Genomic DNA, 21,612 nt, shown 5'->3' with positions numbered 1-21,612 from the left:
TTGGGCATGAATATAAAAATGGGTGATGGTGAGAAGAGCTCAGGAAGAATTAATTTCTTATTAGCACTGGTCAGTACTGATGGATGAGCCACTCTTGTTTCCACCCCACTATCTCCTTTTGATTTGGATTTGTATCTGCCTCATTTAATATCTAAGAATAGCTACTAAAAAGAGGCACTCATGCCCCATTTGCAACCAAACAAGGCTTAGGGGAGTATTATCTTCAAGCAAGAAAAAAGACTGAAGATTTGACTGGCAAAGTGTGACAAAAAAGTAGAAGCCTTTTCTGAGGGCTCTCATTTAGAAATTTCATTGATTGCAGAGAACTGGGAAAAAAAAACCAAGATGAGTCCACCTGACTGCTGGTGGAGCCACGTCAAAAGCATCACTAACACAGAAACTTCGAAGCACAAAGCAGGTGTGTGTATGGACTTTTTTGGTGTCAAAAAAGTCCATACAGCTCAAAAAAGTCCATACAGCTGAAGACAGAAGTATGGAGACCCTAGAACACCTCATATTACCCTACAGAATGGAAGAAACTATAAATAAAAAGGAGTAGCACCAAAGAGAAGCACACATTGAAGAGGATAACAAGGCACCCTCCTCTCACTGTGCTTGGTGGCCCTTATAATACTGCACAGAAGTGCAGGCCGAGCTGACTCTCCCAGCAGCTTGTGGTCTACAGGGTTGAGTAAATACTTACTCATTAGACTGTCATCAGCATGACTCAGCCCCAAGGAGGGAGGGAGCGAATCCTTCCTCAAGGATGAAAAAGCACTCAGTCAGTGCAGCAACCTCCACGTCTGTATATACAAGAGGAAGGTTTCCATTGCTCAATCACTTTTTCTGTTGGCTAAATATTTTAGCAATTACCTATACTTGTTAAGGACCACATCAAACCCTCCTGCAATCTTCTTTTCTTGGAATCTCTTCTGCATTTGTGGTCTGCCTGCTGGGATTGTTTTCCTGTCGCTTCCCATCTCCCCTCCCAAGTACATGGGGAAAAAGACAGTCATAATCACTGATGTTTTATTCCATGTCCTGCTGTACAGCAAAACAAACGCAAGACAAGAGCCCTTGCAAATAATAATAAGTAAACTAAAAGGGAAAATAAGTAAAGAAAAGGAATGTGAAATCTTAATTTTAAAAAAGCTGGAAGATGTACCATTCCTTAAGATGATTTTAGGCCCCTCTCAAACAGCAGGTACAATGAGGCATCATAGGTGTAAGAATTCTGTTACCCCTTTACTCTACTTTCATGGATGGAGGTAAACTTACTTCAATAGGGACAGCTGTTGGAGGCACAGGAGTGTACTGGGGAATGTAGGTCCCTTGCATAGGTGCAGCAGCAGTCATGTACTAGAACAAATCAAAGACAAATTGACATTAGAAAACTACAGTCAAGTTGCAAAAATAATCATATTGGAAGCATGACACTGCTTCTATTTCCCGTACGGAATTTGCTGATTACTGTACAGTCTTATTTATTTTGATTGAGGATTTTAGTGAATTGTAAGAACACCTTCTTGCTATTAAAAATCATAATCTTGAACTTCAAAGTCAGGTCACACAGGCAATATTGTATTCAATATCTTGCTGATATATTCATACTGTATTACTTTCTCGTGCTTTTTCAAATTAAGAGACTCTTATTTGTTTTTATAAACAAAACAGTAAAGAGGCATGATAACATATATAAATATACACAAAATATATTGTATTTACAAAGAGTCTAAACAATCTTTTGGAATCTTATCTGTTTTATCTTAATGACGCATACAAAATACAAAGCATGAAATTTGACAGATTTATTCCTGTCTATATTTAGCCCTATCATCAAGAACATTTGTGCTTACAGTTGTTTGTGATCCAAGACAGGAAAAACAATGGAAGAGGAAGACATGTTTGGGAGCACCTGCTTTTGTACACAGTAGTCTTAACTAGATTCTTATGGATCATTCTAAACATCCAAAGATCTCTTATATAGATTTTGAAGCTGCTCCCAATTGTTATTACAGCAACACATGGTAGTTAGCTTCTCTAAAACATTTTCTCTCCCAAGTACTACAAAAGAGTCTTTTTTTCTTTTTTTTTTTTTTCTAATTTGTAAGTGCATGCGGACTTTGCCATTGGTATGGCACTAATCTCTTTACATACAGCAGTTCTTAAAAAGCTCTTGAACTGAATGCAACAGATTGTTCAAATTTTCAAATAAAATATCAGTATTAAGTTATCAGATCCATACATACTTTTCTTTCTACAATCTGCTCCCAACTGCATGTCTTCACCGACAAGAATCTCAGAATGTGCCCAATCACACAATGGACTGTATGAGACTTCCACTACATGTTATCTTCAAAGACACATTGAAGATCTGAACCAGCCTAGAATGTATTTGATGAATTTCAAAATGAGTTAAATATAGCTTTGCTTCCTGGCAGGGTTGGGAAGTATTTGAAAGATTTTATTCTGCTGTTTATAGTAAAATTTGCATTTAAAGAACTCACCTCCATTCTAAACTGTCTGGTTTGATATGCTTGTCACAAACATGCATTATAAAATTACAAAGCAGGGTACAGGCTCTGCAGCAGTGCTGGAGAATGGAAAATTGGGAGTCTAAGAGCTCAATTCTCCAATCTTCATTTGAATAAAAAGAAAAACAAGCATTTAAATGAAATTGGTTTCTGTTGGGAAAAGCAATGAGAAATATAGGTGACATAAAATGTACACTTGCAATATAAGTAGCATGTTGTGTTGAAAATCATTACAATATTTTTGAATACAAATTCATAGCATTTTCCTTCCCTTCAGGCAGAGGGACAGGAATTTCCCCAGTGCATGTGTGTCTGTATCAGGACATGATTTTCTTCAGCTCCTTTTTCTTCCTTTTCAGAATGACAACTTAATTCAACAGGTTTTTATTATGAATGCTAACCCATCAAAGACATTAGGCCAGTGATCCCTATTGTACTCAATGCAGTTGCGTTATTATCCTGCCTTAAGGAGCTATAGCAAGATGTTTCAGAGCTGCTTCATTCTGCTTTGTAATGCTGGGATTACATCTGCTGTGCAGTATTGTTATAAATGTGTCAATATTTAAGAATAACCTGAAGCACTCTTACAGTTCTGCAAAGACCTACAAGCATTTTAAATACCTGCCTAGCCTAGCTTCACTCGAATTTATAAATAATTTAATAACAAGTATTAATGTAAAGACTAAACCAGCCTTATTCATCTTAAACTTCCTCAGGTTCTTCCCTGAACCCAGCAGATCAATGCAAGACTCAAGAGGTGCAGTTATCTACCATTCCCTTACCTTGTACATAAACATATACAAATTTTAATGCACAGATCTCAAATTATTCATCTGCCTTTTAATTTAGGCCTCTCCTCTTTCTACACTGAGTTATGTAGTACAACAACTGAAACTGTCCAGGAATTACTCGATATCTTTGCTGGCTCTCAAAGCACTGTTCTTGGTAGTGCAAAGGAAAGGAACATTCTAGTTGTGCCAGACTCTATGAGGAACTGCAGGAGTGTGACTTCTCCCTGTTCATGACGTATTCTGCTTGTATTAATGTTCACTGTGGTGGTGGTTCAACCTTTTGATTAAATCCTTTGTAGTTCTGTAATTAGAACAAGTTATGTGGGCAAAATTAGTTGCACCATTGGCATAAAAGGAATAATTTTTTGGCAAATAATTTGATCCAGGTAAAAGTTAGTCAAAGCTTAATCCAGCAGAGGTGTTCTGCTGCTTAACAACTGGCCCTTGACCACAGCAGTAGAGTGATCTGTATTACAGGTACACACATTCTGTCCTTCACACAAATGGAATTTCGAAATATTCCCAATGTAATTACCTTTATGAGTTTAAAAACACCCTCTTCATTTCAGAAAAAAAGTATCTGGGTCAACAGTTAAACTTGTTAGCAGGGCTTGGAGCTGATTCTCTGTCTCCATATTCTCACATAAGGATCATCAAGGCTTTTGTAAAAGACTTCACAGAACTACAAAGGACAATTGGGGCTTAATTCTCAGAGATACATAATTGGTCTTAAGTATTTAAAGTCTGCTTAGGTACAGAGGGAATCCCAAATGAGATCACATAAATTCAGGAGTGCCTGCCCTGGTGGATCTATTTTCACCAAGGGAAGCCTAACACCAAGAAGCTGCTCTAAGCTAGTCTGTTTACTTAAAGTATAATGAAAAAGGAAGATAGGTTCATTTTCATTAAAACTCACATTAGCTCAATCAAATTTACATGCATTTATTCTGTTCATGAGCAACATAATCCTAATCCTTTATCTCACAGGTTGAATACCTTAAAGATTACCTAGTGCTGAGGTACACTATCAGTGGACTCTAATTAATACATTAATAGCTTTGGCTAATGCAAGAGATGAATTTCTCTTGATGAACATTCATGGTTAATGGTTAGCTGAAAAATCACCGTAAAACAGGATGACAAAGTTTCCTGATCACTGCATTTCAGTTGCTTCCACGCTCAGCACAGACAGAGCCCCTTGGAGTCTTTGTCTCTCCCCGGGTCCCCTTGTCACTTTACTGAGCTATTCTGTAAAACACTATGCTCTAGATGGGTTGGAGTGACTTCTGCCCATGTTGGGAGGTGGAAAAATGAATTTGAAAACTGGTGGGATTCAGAGGAAAGTTAAATAATTGATGTCTACCCTGCACAGTACCACCCAGGATGAAGATTCTCCTTGATGGACGTCCCCTAGTTCATACGGCTTCTGACCTACCTCAAGAGATTAACACAACCTGGATGTAGACAAATGGCAAAAAAAGAAGACATCTCTGTCACACGACTGTCACTGAGATTTATCTTCATAAACCTATAAACTCCATAAACATTGCTTAAGTTCTTTGTCCATATGTATGTGTTAAAGAAAGACAACATGTCTTACATGATCGGCTTAGCAGTACCCAGTTAATTCCACTAAGTATTAGTACTGAAAGCATTGAAATAAGAAATATGAAAAATCCAAGCTCATTATTTTTTTGTCATACTTTTCCATCAGGATTAAAGATTCTTGAGCAAAAATGTGATCAGTCATTCAACAAAGTATGCACAAAGCAGAAGAAAATATTCATTCTTCCTCAGCTGTATAGGCTTTGTGGGTCTAAAAGGAGAAGCTGATCCTTTCTGACAGAAAAATGTATAGTGACTCTCTAGGCATAGATGATGGATCTGGAGAGCACAGGGGAGCTTGTTTGGCATTTTGATCCTTTAAAAGCTCACAATTTCTACTACAGAAAGAAAAAAAAAAGAAAAAAAAAGAAAAAAGAAAGAAAGAAAAAAAGGAAGCATTACTGACAATGCTCTTAATTTGTTTGTAAATAATTAGTCTCCTCACAGAGAATACGGAGCCTATGTTCTCTGCACTGAAGATGCATGGTATTAGAGCATAATGCATGCTTGGCAGTACCTCACTGCTTCACTCAGATTGCACTTACTAGGGCACCAGTTTAGCCCATATGCTACATCAGAAATTCTGCTCACACCTTGTCCTAATGAGATTTTTGTTTTTACCGCCTTGAAATTGCTTGTGTGAAAAAAATACATAGGTAGAAAATAAGAGAGCAGTGATACACCTGTTCTCCTTTTAGCTATTACCCTGCGCAACTACAAGGAGTTAAATGAAGAGAGGTAACAGATGAGGTGGGATGAAAGGGCAAAATGAAATTGTGGGAAGGATCATTATTAATTCAGAGGGCAACAACGGTTCTTACAGATCTGAAAACAGTGTGGTATCCCTGCCTGGCTCCAGCAAGGCTCTATGAGCCTGCAGCAAACACTAAACCTATAAAGGTGGCAAAAGAGAAGTAAAAACGAGGATTAAGCAGCTGCCTGCACCAGGCAGAGCAAGGGAGCATGTTGAGGGAGGACAACTGTTTCTCCCATCGAAGGTGGAATTCAGTGACATGCAGGGAATTTGCAGGGGATTTTATATCAAGAGTAAGGTGCAGACAATGTCCACTTATTTGTTTGTCAAGGCCAGCCTTTCTTGGGCCCGAGCTAGCAAAGAGTCTGGTAAACGCTTAGCAAGTGAGATGCACTGCAAATGCTTCTTATGCTAGCTATTAATTGCTGAGCTTCAACTGAAACAGTGCCTGAAAGAGTAAGTGACTATTGCAAGACTTCATTTATACCCCCAGAAGAATTTGGACACAGTTTAAATTCTGAAGGTCACCTTTAGCAGTAACGTAAGAAACCACCCTAAAGTACAACTAAAGCACAACTCGTGTATAAGCCTAGTTGCCTGTGAAATAGCACAGCTGTGATTGCAAGAAGGCTACTAATTATACGCTAACTCTCTTGGTCACTATGAGTACTGTGAGATATTATGGAGCAGCAACAGTGGATAACCAGATCAACACTGAATATGTCTCCTGGAACAAAGAAAATCAGAATTCACAAAGTGTGACATTAACATGTAAGTTTGTAGTGGATTCTGAAACTGAGAACAACGTTTACTCAGGATTAATACACTTACTAAGGACAAAGAGCAAGGAGCAAGTAATAAGCATAGAAGAAGAGGCTTTTACAAAAACCATGTGAAAATGCTGCTTCCTGCTGTTTGCTTTGTTTTTCTAGAAACGTCTATCTGTTGCAAGAATCAAAGATTGCTTTCCTGATTTCATTGACCCACGTGCTCCTGAAAAGGCACAGAGCCTTTTCAACCAAGGTTAGAAATAAACTGCAAAATCCCTGCACCGGCTTCTGCTGGTGAGCATTTGCCCCCCAGCAGCCTGCTGAAGGGAGATTCAATGGGTCTTCTTATGTGAGTAAATGCTAACCCACGTGTCTGAAATGAGCAGCCATTCCAGAAACTGGTCTTTGGTGACTATTTGTGGTTCCGTATCACTGCATGGGCTACAGTACAGTGATAATGACTTAGCTTTTAGAATTCTGAGGGTTACTGCCAGGGTTTGTTTGCATGTGTTTATTTTATTTTATTTTATTTTTTTTAAACCATCTGAGAAGTCTAGACACTGCATCACTAACAGAATTATGTGAAAGCATTTGCATTGCTGGAAAACTGAAGAAAATGAGACTGTTGGCTGGATTTATTTTTACCACTTTTTTTTCTTTTTTTTTTTTTTCCTCATGAAGGAACCCTGCCCTCTCACTTTTAAATCTCTTTCCCTGCAAAGAAAAACTGCATCTCTCATAGACACCTGGGAGGCGGTTATAACTTTAATGAAACATAGAATCAAACAGCTGTATTTTTTTTGTCCCTGGTTCCACCTTCTCATTTGGAAATACCCTGTTCTCCAGCAGAAAAGAACACTGTCCTGCTGTGTCCTCTTATCCCACAGTCCGGCAGGGAGATGCAGGAACTCAGGAAAAAGACCGTCTACTTCATCAGTGCCGGTAGTGGCTCAATGAAATACAATATCCAGCAGCCACGGTTTTTACTTTAAACTTCAAATATATTTTGCTACCCAGAAGCATTCTCATCTTCCAGCTCAATCCTGTAATTATTCAATGGCTGCTATTAATCTTAGTTTTTCCCAATTAAAGAGTATGAGAATAAAAGCTACGGAGATTTTGCATATATTACAATATTTTTGCTAATGATTATCAGCCTGGTCTAAAATTTAATGCTATTTTACCACACAATTACCAAAGTCCTATCAAGAATAGCACTGTCATTCAACAGAATCCCATCACTGGGCCACTGCACTCATTGTTCAGGCAGAGAATAGAAATCTTTACAAGATTTAACCTTCCTTCCCTGCTGCTCAGTAATACGAATGCATTTAGGAACACTGGCTATCACTTCGCTTTCAACCTTCCTAATGAGATGTTACCTAATTCTCGGAGCAAGTTAAATGAAGGTAGAGAGAATAATAACTTCAAGAACTATATTTACAAACTAATCTCCTTTTCTCTTCAGGAGTTCTAAGTATCCTTCGCAAATCCCTACCTTTGGAAATCAGAGTAATGCAAAGGTATTGAAGAAAGGAGCAGATAAGCTAAACCCCCCACAGTTAATGGTCTTTTCTTTTATTTCTGAATTCAGGCCTGCTACTAAAGCAGAGTGATCAGGATTAATCAGATAAGGACTATTTAGAGTAAACAAATGTGAGAGCAGTCAGATCACCGCATACAGCTGTGTACTAGCATACAAAATACTACGTTTGTAGTTTGTAGGAACTGTAGGTAATGCAAACAGCAATCCAGGAATGTCTACAGAAGCAGATAAACCAAAAACCAGCACATTCATCCTAAGCAGATTTTAAAGTCTGACGGCTGGTATTACAATGAAAGCTAGTGAAAATCCCAGATCATATTCAGATATCTCACTAAGTGTCTGAAAAGACAGAGAATGGAAGTAAAACCATTAGAACGTGCAAATTAAGTTCCTAATTTGATATCTTTCACTAAAGGCGTGTGAAACTCCTTTTAGAATAATTTATTTATAGGAAGCTGTTCATATTATGTTTCTCAGCCTGTATGTGGCTATGGAACTTAACCTCAGAGAGACAGCGATGCTGGTAGTCACTGTCAGTGTACCTAGTTCTGGGATACTTTCACTCTTGTTGTCCTTGTGCCAGTCTCCAATGTAAGAAGGGATCTAACAGGGCTGTACAGAACTGCACATTGACTCTCCATATGTGACTGCACATATGAATAGTCTCAAGATGCAAACACTGCTTGTTTGCATAGTTCTTAGTACCTCATGGGTCTGATGGATACATTTGCAAGAGAGCTAGAACAGCCCTGTGCTTAAAAAAGAGGAAGACTCTGGTATTGTGCTTTCAGTTCATGATTCTTTAATTCTTTCAATTCGTAACCATTTCTCTACAAAATGAGCATTTTAAACTTTTTTTCTAATACCATCTATGTACCTATTCTGTCAATGTACGTTAGAAGATCTCTGGGGTAAGTTTTCTAGCATGGGTTAGAGCATGATTTATTATACTGCCTTGACTGCAGCACCCTATATAAAAACAGGGTACAGTGACTGTATCGTAACAAACGAGTATACTGCATCAGTCTTGGGCACCCAGGGTCAGTAATCATAGAGATTCTGTCACATTTATATATATATTTTTTCACATTCTGTATACTGAAAGATAAAGGTGTGATGCAGCAGAATTATAGCTGCTTCTTCTGAAACAGAAATTCCCTATATACCCCATTGGTTAGAAATTCCTATGAGTTTCCATCCGAATGCAATTCCATCAATTAATCCTTGATGAATGGCTGCTAGCAAGAACAAGGAAGCCTGATCTGCATATTATATTTTCAACCCAAGTAAATAAACAACCGTGTCAGTGAAACTCTCAACACATGAGCATGTTAAGCTATTATTAATAACACATTCATTTATATGAACAAATAATTGCTTTTTAGAGGTAAACATATCTTCCAGAGACTATTACATTCTCATGAATTTGAGGAGCTAAAGAGGAGACTAGTGTCTGCAAACACCCACACAGTATGGATGAATCTGTTAATAAAACAACATGAGAACTGCTTAGACTTATTAAACCATAGTTGTTCATTGATCACATACACCTTCCATTTGCTCTTTCAGATTAGGCTTAAGAGTGGATCAACTGTCCACAGCACAGAAAAAAAAAAATAATAGTAGTAAAAACACACAACAAAAGGTACCTGTATTAGTATTTCTAATGTTAGAAATCTAGTATTTCTAATTTTCCAATTTCCTGGAAACAGGACAAATTCCTTCACCTCTTGCCTGACAGAAGCATAGTAGTAAAATAATAGCATTACACCAACAAACTACACCTTGGCTATTCTTAATAGTAGCTGAAATACAGTATTACTTTCTCTCTAAAAGATCCTTAGAATCTAAAATATTTTGATAAGCTGTAATGAAGGGTATCACTGGCTGTAAAAAACAAGAAACATCTCAAAGCTTCATAGAAAACAGCTGTCTGCAAGCTGTATTTAGAAATGGAGGAGAATTTGCCAATCCAGTGAACACAGAATACCTTGCAGGTATAGCCTGTGTTTCCTTTTGGGGCTCATGGTGGAAGCTAACAGTGGCAGCAGGGATATGTTAAAAGCCAGCCTTCCTGTATTTATGGTGGACGTGAAAGACCAGGGTTAGGCAGGGTGAAATGCATTCCCTGTCCTCTATGGGAAATGCTGAGCCCTCACACCTTAGCATGCAAGCAAAAGCATGCTCCTATTAGGTGCGTTTAGCCAAATCTCCTGCCAAACATGCACTCAGGCCTTCTGAGCTGGTCAGCATGGCATTGGGATGGCTTAGCACGTAGTCTGCAAGCCCCAAGAGCTCAATTCTATCTGGAACTTGGGAGAAGCTCTGAAAATTTTTGTCTCCTCCTGCACATGTGGGAACCAGCAGTCCCTGTGCAGGCTTTGAGCTGGCGTCCTACTTTTCTTCCAGGAAATTCCACCATATTACCTGCCCAAAGCAACATTTCTAGTCTTTTCCAACCTGTCAGTCACATGCCTACTAGGACTCATCTCTTCCTAAGTGAGCAGACCTGTAAGGCAACTCATCAAGAGATCTGAAAGCCAGCCCAGAGCATCGGACATGGTGGGGCTGCTCTGAAACGCAAAATCCTGGCAGTGCTCTGCAGCTGCTGCCTGAAAGCTGACCTGGAGCAGGACAGTAACCGAGAGGGATGTTTATACCAATTGGCAGCTGTCAGGATCTTGCGGAGTATATTTTGTGTTGCAAACACCATGAGTCACTGTTTCCAAAATTTAATTTTTGCTTGGAATTTCTGGTACGTGGGAGAATCTTTCTGTTTTGAGTTTTTAGAAGATGAATCAGAATGAAACCAAATTTCGTAAAATGAATTTCCCACAAACTGGAAATCCTGAATGTTACTCAGATAGCTCCTCTTCTGCCTGTAACTTAGTCAAAAGTATCAGCCACTGTCACAATTGCTCAGGATGGGAAAAATACAAAATTTTAACCTTTAAGGGCTGATGGCAACTTCAGCACATCTAAAGTACTGTGCTTAAAAACAGTGCAGTACAAAACAGTGTTTCTTGTTAGCCTATGAATTTGTCTGATCAGATCTTTAAATGCATTTACATGGTCATGAGCTCCATTAGATGGCAGGGCTGTGAAAGCTGCAGCATTTTGTGAGGGCTTCATTTTCCTGCTATCCACAAAATTCTGAAATTATCCTGGGATAAAGGTCCCATTAAAATTAATGTCAAAACCATACTGACACAGTGTGACAGAGCGCTGTCCTTAAGTCCTTAAGTCTCCTAATTACCGGCTGTAGGAGGACTCTGGGACTGCATAATCAAAGCAGAATCATTACCTATTAACAGGGTGCTGGCTAAGTGGGCTGAACCACATCACATGGCCATGTCATGAGCTAGTCTGCAATGGAATGAGTTACTTACAGTGTTGAACTCCTAAACTTATTTTGCGGTAAAGGTTATACAGAACCTCTTCAACTTTCATCTAAATGACAAAGAAAGGAAGGAGGGGGGAGAGAAATACAAAAAAAGAACAAAATGGAAAAATGAAAGAAGGGAAAAAATGCCTGCTTAGTCAAAAAGCAGAGTCATCTCACTTTATCTTAAGCTTCCCTGTTTTGTCATCTAACTACGAATTCCCCAATGAAAGTGCCTTGAAGAGGTCCCTTCAGAATATATATCTTCTTTAAGAACTGCTTGTCTTTCACGCTATTTCCATGTACTGTTTCCTTTTCCTGGTACTGAGATGCTTAATTTTGTCGAGAAAATGTGATCAGCACAGCTGATGAGCCACAAATGAAGCAATCACTCGATGCTTCAGCTCTGAATCCCACTCTGCATAGCAACTGAAACCCTAGGAAACCTGAGGTTTTTTGTTTTTTAAGAAGAAGTAAGCACCTTTTCACCATCACGCGTAATTTAATATAGCTTTATGGGTGTGCTTAGTACTTATTTTGCCTGGAATCACATTAACAATGCTTGAAGGGGCCAATAAAACAGATGTGTCTCAGTGCTGGTAGAGAAGCAGCATTCCAAGGCTGTTTCTTTAATTCCTTCAGTGGTGGCTTTCCAAAGGAGTCAGAGTTGACTCATATACATTCAAATTATATACAATTACCAATTTGTACAAATCTGTGTTTAAACAACCTTTTACTGTTCTGAATACCATAAGCACAAATGCCAGGGTAAGAATTTAAACAGTATGGGTTTTTTTTCTACTTTTTCCTGTTTTAGGGCTAATCAAGTCCAGACCAAGTGAAAAACAATCTACTTCATTGGTAAAAAACTCTTAATCAGTCTTGTCCTCACTCTTGGTGTAGTGATTATGAATAGTTTCAGGTATGGCTAAAAAATGCATAGCAGTACTCTCAGGTAAATGCCTGAAAGATGAGGAAGCTGTTACGGTTGTTCTCATTGCTGTGTTCACAGAATATGAAAATAAAAGAAAAACAAAGCACAACAACAAAATCTCTCCAACTTCCTCCCCACCTCAAATTCTGACTGGAGATGGAATATGAGAAAGATAACCCTCACAGAGAATCAACACTGGGGAAGACATTAATGTATGTATAAACGTCTCTATTTCCTCTTCATAAAGTGCCCTTTATACGACAAAGGTGTCCAAACAGCACTTAAGGAGCAACAGCAAAATGCCTGACAGGCAGGTGTGAAAAGTTATGGCTCAAAACATTTGCTTGCCAGACAGAAAGGATGACTTCTTTTTTATATATATATTTTTTTCTGAAAATCTTTTCAGGTAAACTCACTCCATGTCCGCTGGCATGCAGCCATTTTTCTATAAGCTCATATTACAATGCTGCATTTCTAATGGATTGGGTACGGTGCTTTTCCATTTTGCTAATGAGAAAAGCTAAAGGCCATTACTTGTGATTAAGATCCCGAGGGAAGAAATGTGATGTGTATATTACCAGGCCATACGTAAAGGAAGCATGTGGCATTTCTAATCAATCAGATGAAGGATAGACAGAAAAAGTCTTATCCTGTGACTGCAGAGGAAGAAGATATAGGGGGAAAGAAACCATAGAAAGTGTCTTTAAAAGGTGACTTACAGGAATCAGTTATAATGGTATTAGTATGATCAATGACTACGGCTACTATCTGGGAAGGATGTAATTACCAAAATGAAAACTTTCAAATGGGAAGCCTGATCAAGGGCAGAGGTACTGTCATATTTCTCGGAGTGCTGTCAGCTCCCACCCAGGCAATGCATTACCTTGTCCCTCACAAGCATAACAGCGCTACCCGGCTGAGCCTGGGGAGCACATTCAGGGACAGAAGGAGGGAGGAGGTCTCAAGCTGTGCACCCAGATCAAAAGAACAGTGAAGTCTTGCCCCAAAGGCAAATTCACGATAAGAAAAGTAAAGGCTGGGAAAAGGGAAAGTGGAAAAGAGCTCCATTGTGACTGGCTTCATAGAGAGTTTTGCAGTCCTGCATGTTTGAAAAAAAACATTTCAACTGAAAGGAAATATTGCAGACCAGCAAGCTATTTGTTGTGGAGGGGATCAAACTAAAAAACATACGAAGAGAGGAGCTCATGAATCTACAGAAGGATACTCTGGAATATCTGTGAAGATGTTTAAGTGTGCAATTGCTACATGTTTAATCTCAATTGCATACAGCATTTTCCAAAAATTTTACCTAACTAAAATGCAAACTCTAGAGGGATTTTTCCATCATTTTTAAGTGGCTATATAGTTACAGCTTGAAGATGTTTCAAGACACATACTCCAAATGGCAAATGAAATGAATAGTTTGGAGACGGGTGTTCTGTGAGAGGACACGATCCTTTGAATGTGTCATAACACACAGTCAGAGCTGCAGACATGGTATTTATAATAAATTAATTTCATTTAGTACTATAAATCATTGCTCAGTATTAAAACTGACAAAAATTCTAACAAACTACATCCTCTCAAATGGAATGTGATGTGGCAGATCAATGAAGCATTACTGTTTATGGTGGCAGTGGTCAGTAACTCTGCTTCATCTTTAATACAATAGTCACAAGAAATGTCTCCTACCCTTCCTTGCATCAGGACGCAATGCTGAGAGATTGTCTTAAATGTTGTCAGTGACAAAGCATGGAAAAAATAAGCATCACAGCTGAGAAAGCCCATCTACGGCTATTAAACTGAAAGTAAATAATCTTTAGCTTTCCTTAATGGCATTTATTTAAAAAAAAAAAAAATGTTGGAGGCCCTAATGACTTATCAGTAACATTCTCTGATCTGCTCCACTCATGTGAAAAGGAACAAGTGCTGCACCATGGCACCTCAGCCTGTAGAGGTAAGTAAGCAGGACTGGTGAAAACATCCTGTCTTCTTCTAAAAGCCACAGCCCATTTGCAGAACTGTTCTTCCCAGGAGGAGCTTGTAGCTTCTATTTCTATTTACATCTATTTAGGTTGCCCTTTCTGGCACTCTGATCCACTTTTGGCTTTGGCACATGAACTGACAGCCCAAAGCTTTATTTTGCACTGGCTCTCATGGATCTGCCAAATGTTCCCTTTCTGTTCTCCTTTTACAGTATAAATAAATAAATACACACATACATACATACATACATAAAAGTACAGTGCAAATATGTGCAATGGAGAAAGTCCTAACTGCATGGCAGATTTTCTTTTCCAATAATACGACAAAGATGACAAAGTGGCCATTTTCCCATCAAATAAATGTATACCATCACCTTTAAAACCGTAGGACTTTGCATGATTTACCTTACAAAAAAGGATCACTGCTGACATATAAGTGTTACACTGAGCTCCCAAGCCTCAATTTAAAATACACATTAGCACTGTTAACATTTAAAAAATGCAAAATTGGCTATTCATGAAACTGTAGCAAGGCATGTGCAGATTCCTCTCACTTAGTGGCTGATTTCAGGGGTGATAAATTTAATCTCAGGATGGGGTGGGGGTGGAGGGGATGTATCCAGTCTGTCCAGTAGTAATATCCCCCAATAGCCTCAAAGGAATTGTCACTGTGAACTGAAGCAGCATCTGCTTAACTGTTATCCTAGCCTCAGGACTGGAACTTTTTGCTTGTTGCGACGGATCGTGAGAAAGACTACACAGAGCATGAAGATGAAGACAGAGCAAGATTAAAGCCATAAAACACAACCACCAAGACTCAGCTGTCCGTACTGTGACAGAACTTAAGGAAATAAAAGTGCCAAAATATATCTGACATCCATGATGCACTTTGGCACAGGAATCTGGAACACTGACTTGACAGCAAGCCTTCAGTTTATTATCTTTTTCATTATTATTACAGAGGATTTGCTAACACTATGAGTTAAAGACTCAAATCTCAAATGAGATTATTTGTCGAGAAGCAATGCGTCCCAATGCTAGGCATGTTGAAGAGGTGAGAAGTAAAACCAAAAGTAACCAAAACTGGCAGAATGCACTGAGGAAAAAGGCAGCAGTTAGTTCAGTTGCTATAACCAGAACAGCTTACTGCTCATCGCGAGCACAGCCTGCGCTTGCCTCAAACGTCCTCCCTGCACCAGCAGCATTGCTGAGCCATCCAAGAAACGTTTGGCTGAAGTCCCTCCAATGTGGGCAGATGGAGTTAAAATGTTTCCACAGAAACTCCACAGCTACATAGGCTGAACTGGTTACAAAGGCAGTGCTTCAAATTAACAGCAAGTGTTGCAATTTCTTAATTTGCAATGGGCCTAACTGTCTGCGAGAACCTCTGTGGAATAATTACAGTCCAGAGGCACTAATCCTTTACTCTTCTGTGCCAGACTTGTAACTGGAATCATCCATTTCCATTCCTTGGAACACACATCCAAGAATGCCTGCAATACTATAAAAATCCTAACATTAAAAATAAATGCAAGACAATATTGTGATGCCTAAATCATATTTTCCTCTTTTGAAACATCTGAAAATACAGTGCTGATCACAACACTTGTATGAAAATTAATGAAAAGAAAAAGTGGATTAATAAGCCTGAAATGTATCATTCTTTTCTTTGCCTTCTGTTGCAGGTTAATTACTTTACACTGTTCCATCAATCATTTTTGATTTCCAACTCTTTAACATTCAGTTTGAAACAAAGGATACAAATTTCGGGAAGGTCGGCGGTCTTCCGCTCTAAACAGTTCAGGCACAAGCTATACAAATAAAACAGGGAAATCTCCTTGTTCAACGCATACCACACACAGAATGGAATGTGTTTCTATTAACTGTTATTTCTCCCTGTCCTGTAACAAAGCGAGGAAATTTAAAGTCGTGCCCAATTGTGTTATTTAGTAGTTATTAATAAACTTCACAAATGTGCCGTGTGATGAATCCTCTGGACAGGGTGAATGAAAAAAAGGTATTCTGATACCAACAGAGAAAACCTCAATTAAAATGAAATTAATTATTGCCAACTTGGCAATGCAGCCATTTTTTGCCAAAAACTTTTTTTTTTTTTTGAGAAAAGTGTGCTGTCTTCACAGAAAATCAGCCTTACTAATAGCTAGTCAGGAGTAACTGCATTTTAAAAGAAGAGCAGCAAAATAGCTTTTGCGATAGAATTACACTTGGTTAGTAAAATTCTGAGCACCAATTTGTACTCCATGTCTAGACCAGGTGATAACATCTGTGGGAGTGCCATCATAGCCAAAAACTCAATTTACCACATTATTATACTTTTGTCACTCTCATTAGCCCTGTCAAAAATGATCACGTAAGTAAGAGCAAATACGCTCATTTTTCAGTCCAGTGCAGGTGTTCATGTGGGAAGGGTTGGCAGCAGAGCAGAATCATGGAAAACAACACGAGAATACAGGAATAGCTGCGACCTTATTGGCTGAAAAAGTATTGGTTGAAAAATCAATTGGGAAATCACAACATTTCTGATCTACACCACAAACACTGTGCACAGTGTTGGCTGGGAGGCAAGAAGACACAAACAGGATGAAATTTTTGCATCAGTGAAATCAGTTTACATCTCAGAAGTATTATACTGATTTGAGGGAAATCCTCAGGAGAAACATGTTCAGCATAGGAAAACAGGGAACAGAGATTGGTTGATGTGTAATAATTTGGGAATTTAGCTAATAAGCTTTTAGGAACCTGGCCACTGCTATATTAAAATTGCTAAAAATAAGAAAGCAAAATTGAACGTGCATGGGCATGCCTACCATATTCAAAAGCCGTAATGAATCCCAAAGGATAGAGCAGTTCTCCATGGGACTGGAAAAGGATTGTGCCTCTTTGAGATACGATTACTCCCTGGACTCATCCCAGCATGGTGCAGCTCTCATCTGCCACACAGCAGAAATTTGCCATGCTCAACAGTTCATTTACCTTGCTAGAAAAACAACTAAATTCAGCAAACTCCCAAATTCACTCGATGCAGCTGCTCTCAAACCCCTTGTTACAGTTTAATGAAATGTGCTGACTGAGCTGTTTCATAGTAAATATTAGTTATAGCAGAACTCACCTCCCAGATTGAGTCTTTTAGGAGCAAGAGGATTCTGCATTGCCATCGCACTGACACAGAATCACCCATAGCACACAAATAATACAATACCGTCTGAGGGCACAGAGGTTACTGCCATCACCAGCTCCCCATAGAATTGTAAATCATTTGAACAAAGCTTACCCTTTTTTTTTTTTTTTTGAGAACTTCAGGCTATATATACAGGACACCAGTGTCTTACACAGGTACAGTGAAGACTGCACCCTCATCTGGTTCATTTAACCTTGCTTCACATATGAATGAACCCTGAACAGGTTGCTCTTACCAGCTGAAAATAAGAAAAGTTCCCTCAAAACACTGGCAATTTGTCCCAGAGGAAGTTTAAACCTTTGGGCGATCAGCTTGCCAACCATCTGATAAGTCAAGTGGATTAACAGTGAAATACACTGTGCACTGAAGTTCAGTGGAGTACGCTGAAGGAAAAGCCAATGAAATTCAATGGGATGTTATTTTTGCGAGCATCTGCAGATCCAGGCCTTTGCTCAATATGTAAGTTATGTTATTTTCATTGCTGTCATTACATTTTAAAAAACACTGAACATCATTCAAATTAAATTCACTTTCAGCTCCGCTGTATATGCTTTCATTAATGTGGCATTGCGTCACCTTCCAAAATGCTGCAGCACTTAAAATCTAACGTTTCCATCCTGTCTCAGTGCCCCTGGAAGTGAAGCTTTCCATATAAGAACAAATCCTGAGAATGTCATTCAAAGGTTGCTGCTCAAAGCAGAAACATTTTGCTTTACAAAATATATCTGCTCTACTGAATGAAAAAACAATTAGAAGCAATCAGTACTCATCTACATAGGTTGAAATAAACCAATTGTAACTCTTGATGCCAATTTTTTTTTTATTAATTGAATACTGTGAATAGTCAACTTGCAGAGCATGTTACTTCTCCGCTGTGTAAATGTGAGGTATTGAAAATAAAGTGTTATTTTGATTCACAGCTCATCTGAGTCTTGTTATAACATGCTCAGTAAACATTTTCTAAAGTTTTCATAATTTCCTGATTTCTCCACAATTAAATGAATAGAAAATAAGAATTAATTATTTTTATCACTTGTTTTGAATTGAAGTAACAATGTTTCTTTGCAAATAAAAACAGAACTTAGAGATGAAAACAGGCTGTTTTGTATCAATGCCGGAAAATCCCACTTGGAGGTGCATGGCCCAACTGAGTTCTGGATATTCCAATTAACAACCATTCCCAATTCATTTCAAAAGCTAGCCAAGCTCTAGATATATCACAAATTTCTGCAAGACATTTACACTTTCCCTATTTTGCTCTTCATTTATGTATATTCTCTTGTATGCAGCTGCTGTTGCCTATCACCTTCACACTCTTTTCTTCTGCCTAGAGTTTACAACCTCTGTGATTGAAGTTGTTATAACCCAAATACCTCACCTATAACACAGCTGACACTATATAAAGGACTTCAACAGTGCTAAGCAGACAGTAGTCACTCTTCTGTATAATTTGCCATGTTTTTCTTTCCTGCTGAGGACACAACTCCTTTAAGAATCCAGAACTTGTTGCTGTGCTTACAGCTCAGTTATCAGGCACCTGCAGTTTACAGAGACACGACCACAGGATTGTTTCCCAACTCTTGGCAGAGAACTGTGAATGACCAGCTCTAGAAGATACTCCTTGCCTTTCACAAATCACCGTTTGGCAAGATAAGCCTCACCTCCCTAAAATCTCAAACTTGCCTTGGATTATGGAGGCCTTGCAGAGTTTGCTTGAACCAATGACAATTTGGATTCCTTACTTCTCTAGAAAGCCATATTCATCATTTCTATCATCTGAGTCTACTTTCAGTACAGGCAGGAAAATAAAAACAAGTTTCATCCAAATAAAGCCAAGAGTTATGTATTTGCTTACAAAATAGAAAACACATTTGCAACAGAGAAACACATCAAGACAACACAGATGACAGACCTGGCTTTCAGAGTAATTTTGTTTTCTAATTTTTGTTGAATTTGTCAGCTACAGTTCTGGCAGGATGTTACAAACCTAGAATTATTTTGAGCTCTTAACCTTTTTTTTTGTTCCTCTTTTCTACTTCTTTGTTTGTTAAAATCCTATCCAATTTAAAACCAAATCAAGTTGAACTAAACCAAGCTTCTCTCCCCCAGACCAAAACCTCCCTTGTTATCTGTGGCATCAATACAATTTCAGATGAATGTGAATGCTTTGTACGCTTTTCATATTCAAAGCATTTAGGAAATGGTCTACTAGAAGCTAACAAAATTTTGAGAAGGCATATGAACAAATTCTGGGAGTAGGACTAAAAGTGAATCTTTTGGGGATATGCTGTAGACCACTCTCTATAATACCATAGATTTATGCCTTTCACTTTCTCTTCATTATGGCAGAATAAAAACATGCACTTTATAAACAGTGGATTGCTATCATGAAATAACAAGCTGCTTTAGAAAAGGTGGTTTTGAGCTACATATTCATTGTCTTTACAAAGTTTCACCAGGTGGAACTTCGAGAAATCACAGACTAGAACTGCAACTGCCACATATAAGAATATACTGGTGAAACCAGACTCTAAATACTCTTGTTCATGGATTCAAAGTCAAGCTGCAAAATACTCATCATTTTTAAGAACTGTGTTTTTCTGATGATGAAAACTGGGCTATATTAGCTATAGCCCCTTTGGACGATACTTTTTGCTTTGCTGTTTCATTATTCTTGCCTTGTTTTAACTTTTTCTCACTACAGTCACGAAGTCCTTCTCCGAGAGGGAATGTGGGCTAAAGTTGCTTTGAGTCGGTAGCTGACACCTCACAGAGAGGCATGAAGTTCTCAGCAAAAGCATTTGCTCATTTCTGAAATTCTTACAAGAAGGTAAACCTTAACACAAAACAAAACCTACTAACATGCTGGGCTCATATGAAGGGAAGCTTGAACAGAAAATAGAATTCCCTCTGTGCTTATTCTGCCTTTACATTTCTCTTCTCTGGCATACTTGCACATAAAGGCAAGCAGTAAGCCACTACTGACACACTGGAAAATAAAGCTGAGCTGAGAAGAGTAGGGGAAATGCTAGAGAAAAAAGATAAAACCTGTATATTGAAAAATGCCATCCAGTTTATTCCAACTATGATCAAAGATTGACTGTGAAACTCATGCTGAGACAACTGGTTAGAAACATCTTCACCTACATGAAGGCTGATCAGCCCAGATCTCACAAGAGTCAATGGGACTTGAAGATGGTCCAAAGGGTAAAAGAACACATCCTCCTTGTTCACTCTATCAGTCTATTTGCCCTATACTGTCAAATTAAGTTCTACACTGCTGTTTGACCTCAGAATGTTCGCATATAGAGAGAGTGAATCTATTTTTAAGACTGATTGATAACCCATTTGTCTTAATACTATTTAGTGGCAATAAAGTCCACAAATTGATTAAATGCTTCATCAGAAAGTTATTTGTACCTTGATGACTGTTTGAAATTTGGTGCTTTTCAGTTGCACAGAGCAACCTCTTTTATTTCAAGATATGTATCAGGCAAATGGAAGCTGCCTTTCAGGAGGCTCTTTGGTAAGGAGAGTGCAGGAGGAGTTTTCTATATAAATCTGGATAATGCTTAATGCTGTTTTCTCTTTCCCAATGATTCCTTCTTAAAAGGATCTCCTGTCCCAGGAGATTAATCAGTTGTACTTGACCTGGGCCTTCGCTGAATAAATGGACATGAGGATGATCTTCTCACTTTCTACTTGAACTATGCTAATTTAATTTGTAATTGGTTCAGTCCTATATTTTCCACAAAACAGTAAGTGAAACAGTCAGTCAATAGGTAAAATAAAAGAGCTCCAAGATTAACACCCGATAATGTGAAAGGCACAAGGCTGCAAAGAAACTTTCCTCCTGTAGCTCTCTGGGGACCCTGAGACAGACAGAAAAACAGTGTTGTTTTTTTTTTTTTTCCTGTAATAAGGCTCTAAATAACAGGAGAATGTGATGATGTTTCTGCTCTATGTAGCTGTAGTATGTGCAAATGGAATTGCGGATTAAAAAAAAAAAAAAAAAAAGCACACGACCCTATCTAACAAAGCAGTTATTCTGCTGAGGCCTTTAGGTGATATTTCAAACCACTAGTGACCATGGAGTATCCAAAGGAAACAAA

At 38.5% G+C, this 21,612-nt stretch overlaps 1 protein-coding gene across 9 annotated transcripts in view; it reads right to left on the bottom strand.

Annotated features, from left to right (window-relative positions):
* Positions 1-21,612, bottom strand: part of RBMS3 (RNA binding motif single stranded interacting protein 3) — a 698,917-nt gene that overhangs the window by 11,388 nt on the left and 665,917 nt on the right. For all 9 annotated transcript variants that reach the window (XM_015281782.4, XM_015281784.4, XM_015281783.4 and 6 more), the window contains one exon: positions 1,279-1,359. In XM_015281782.4, coding sequence (XP_015137268.1) covers positions 1,279-1,359 — 81 coding nt within the window. The remainder of the gene's footprint in view (positions 1-1,278; positions 1,360-21,612) is intronic.

This window comes from Gallus gallus, chromosome 2 (genome assembly GCF_016699485.2).
Source record: "Gallus gallus isolate bGalGal1 chromosome 2, bGalGal1.mat.broiler.GRCg7b, whole genome shotgun sequence".
Taxonomy (NCBI): Eukaryota; Metazoa; Chordata; class Aves; order Galliformes; family Phasianidae; genus Gallus; species Gallus gallus.
Note: the sequence above shows the minus strand (reverse complement) of the source record. Positions and strands in the feature narration are given on the sequence as shown.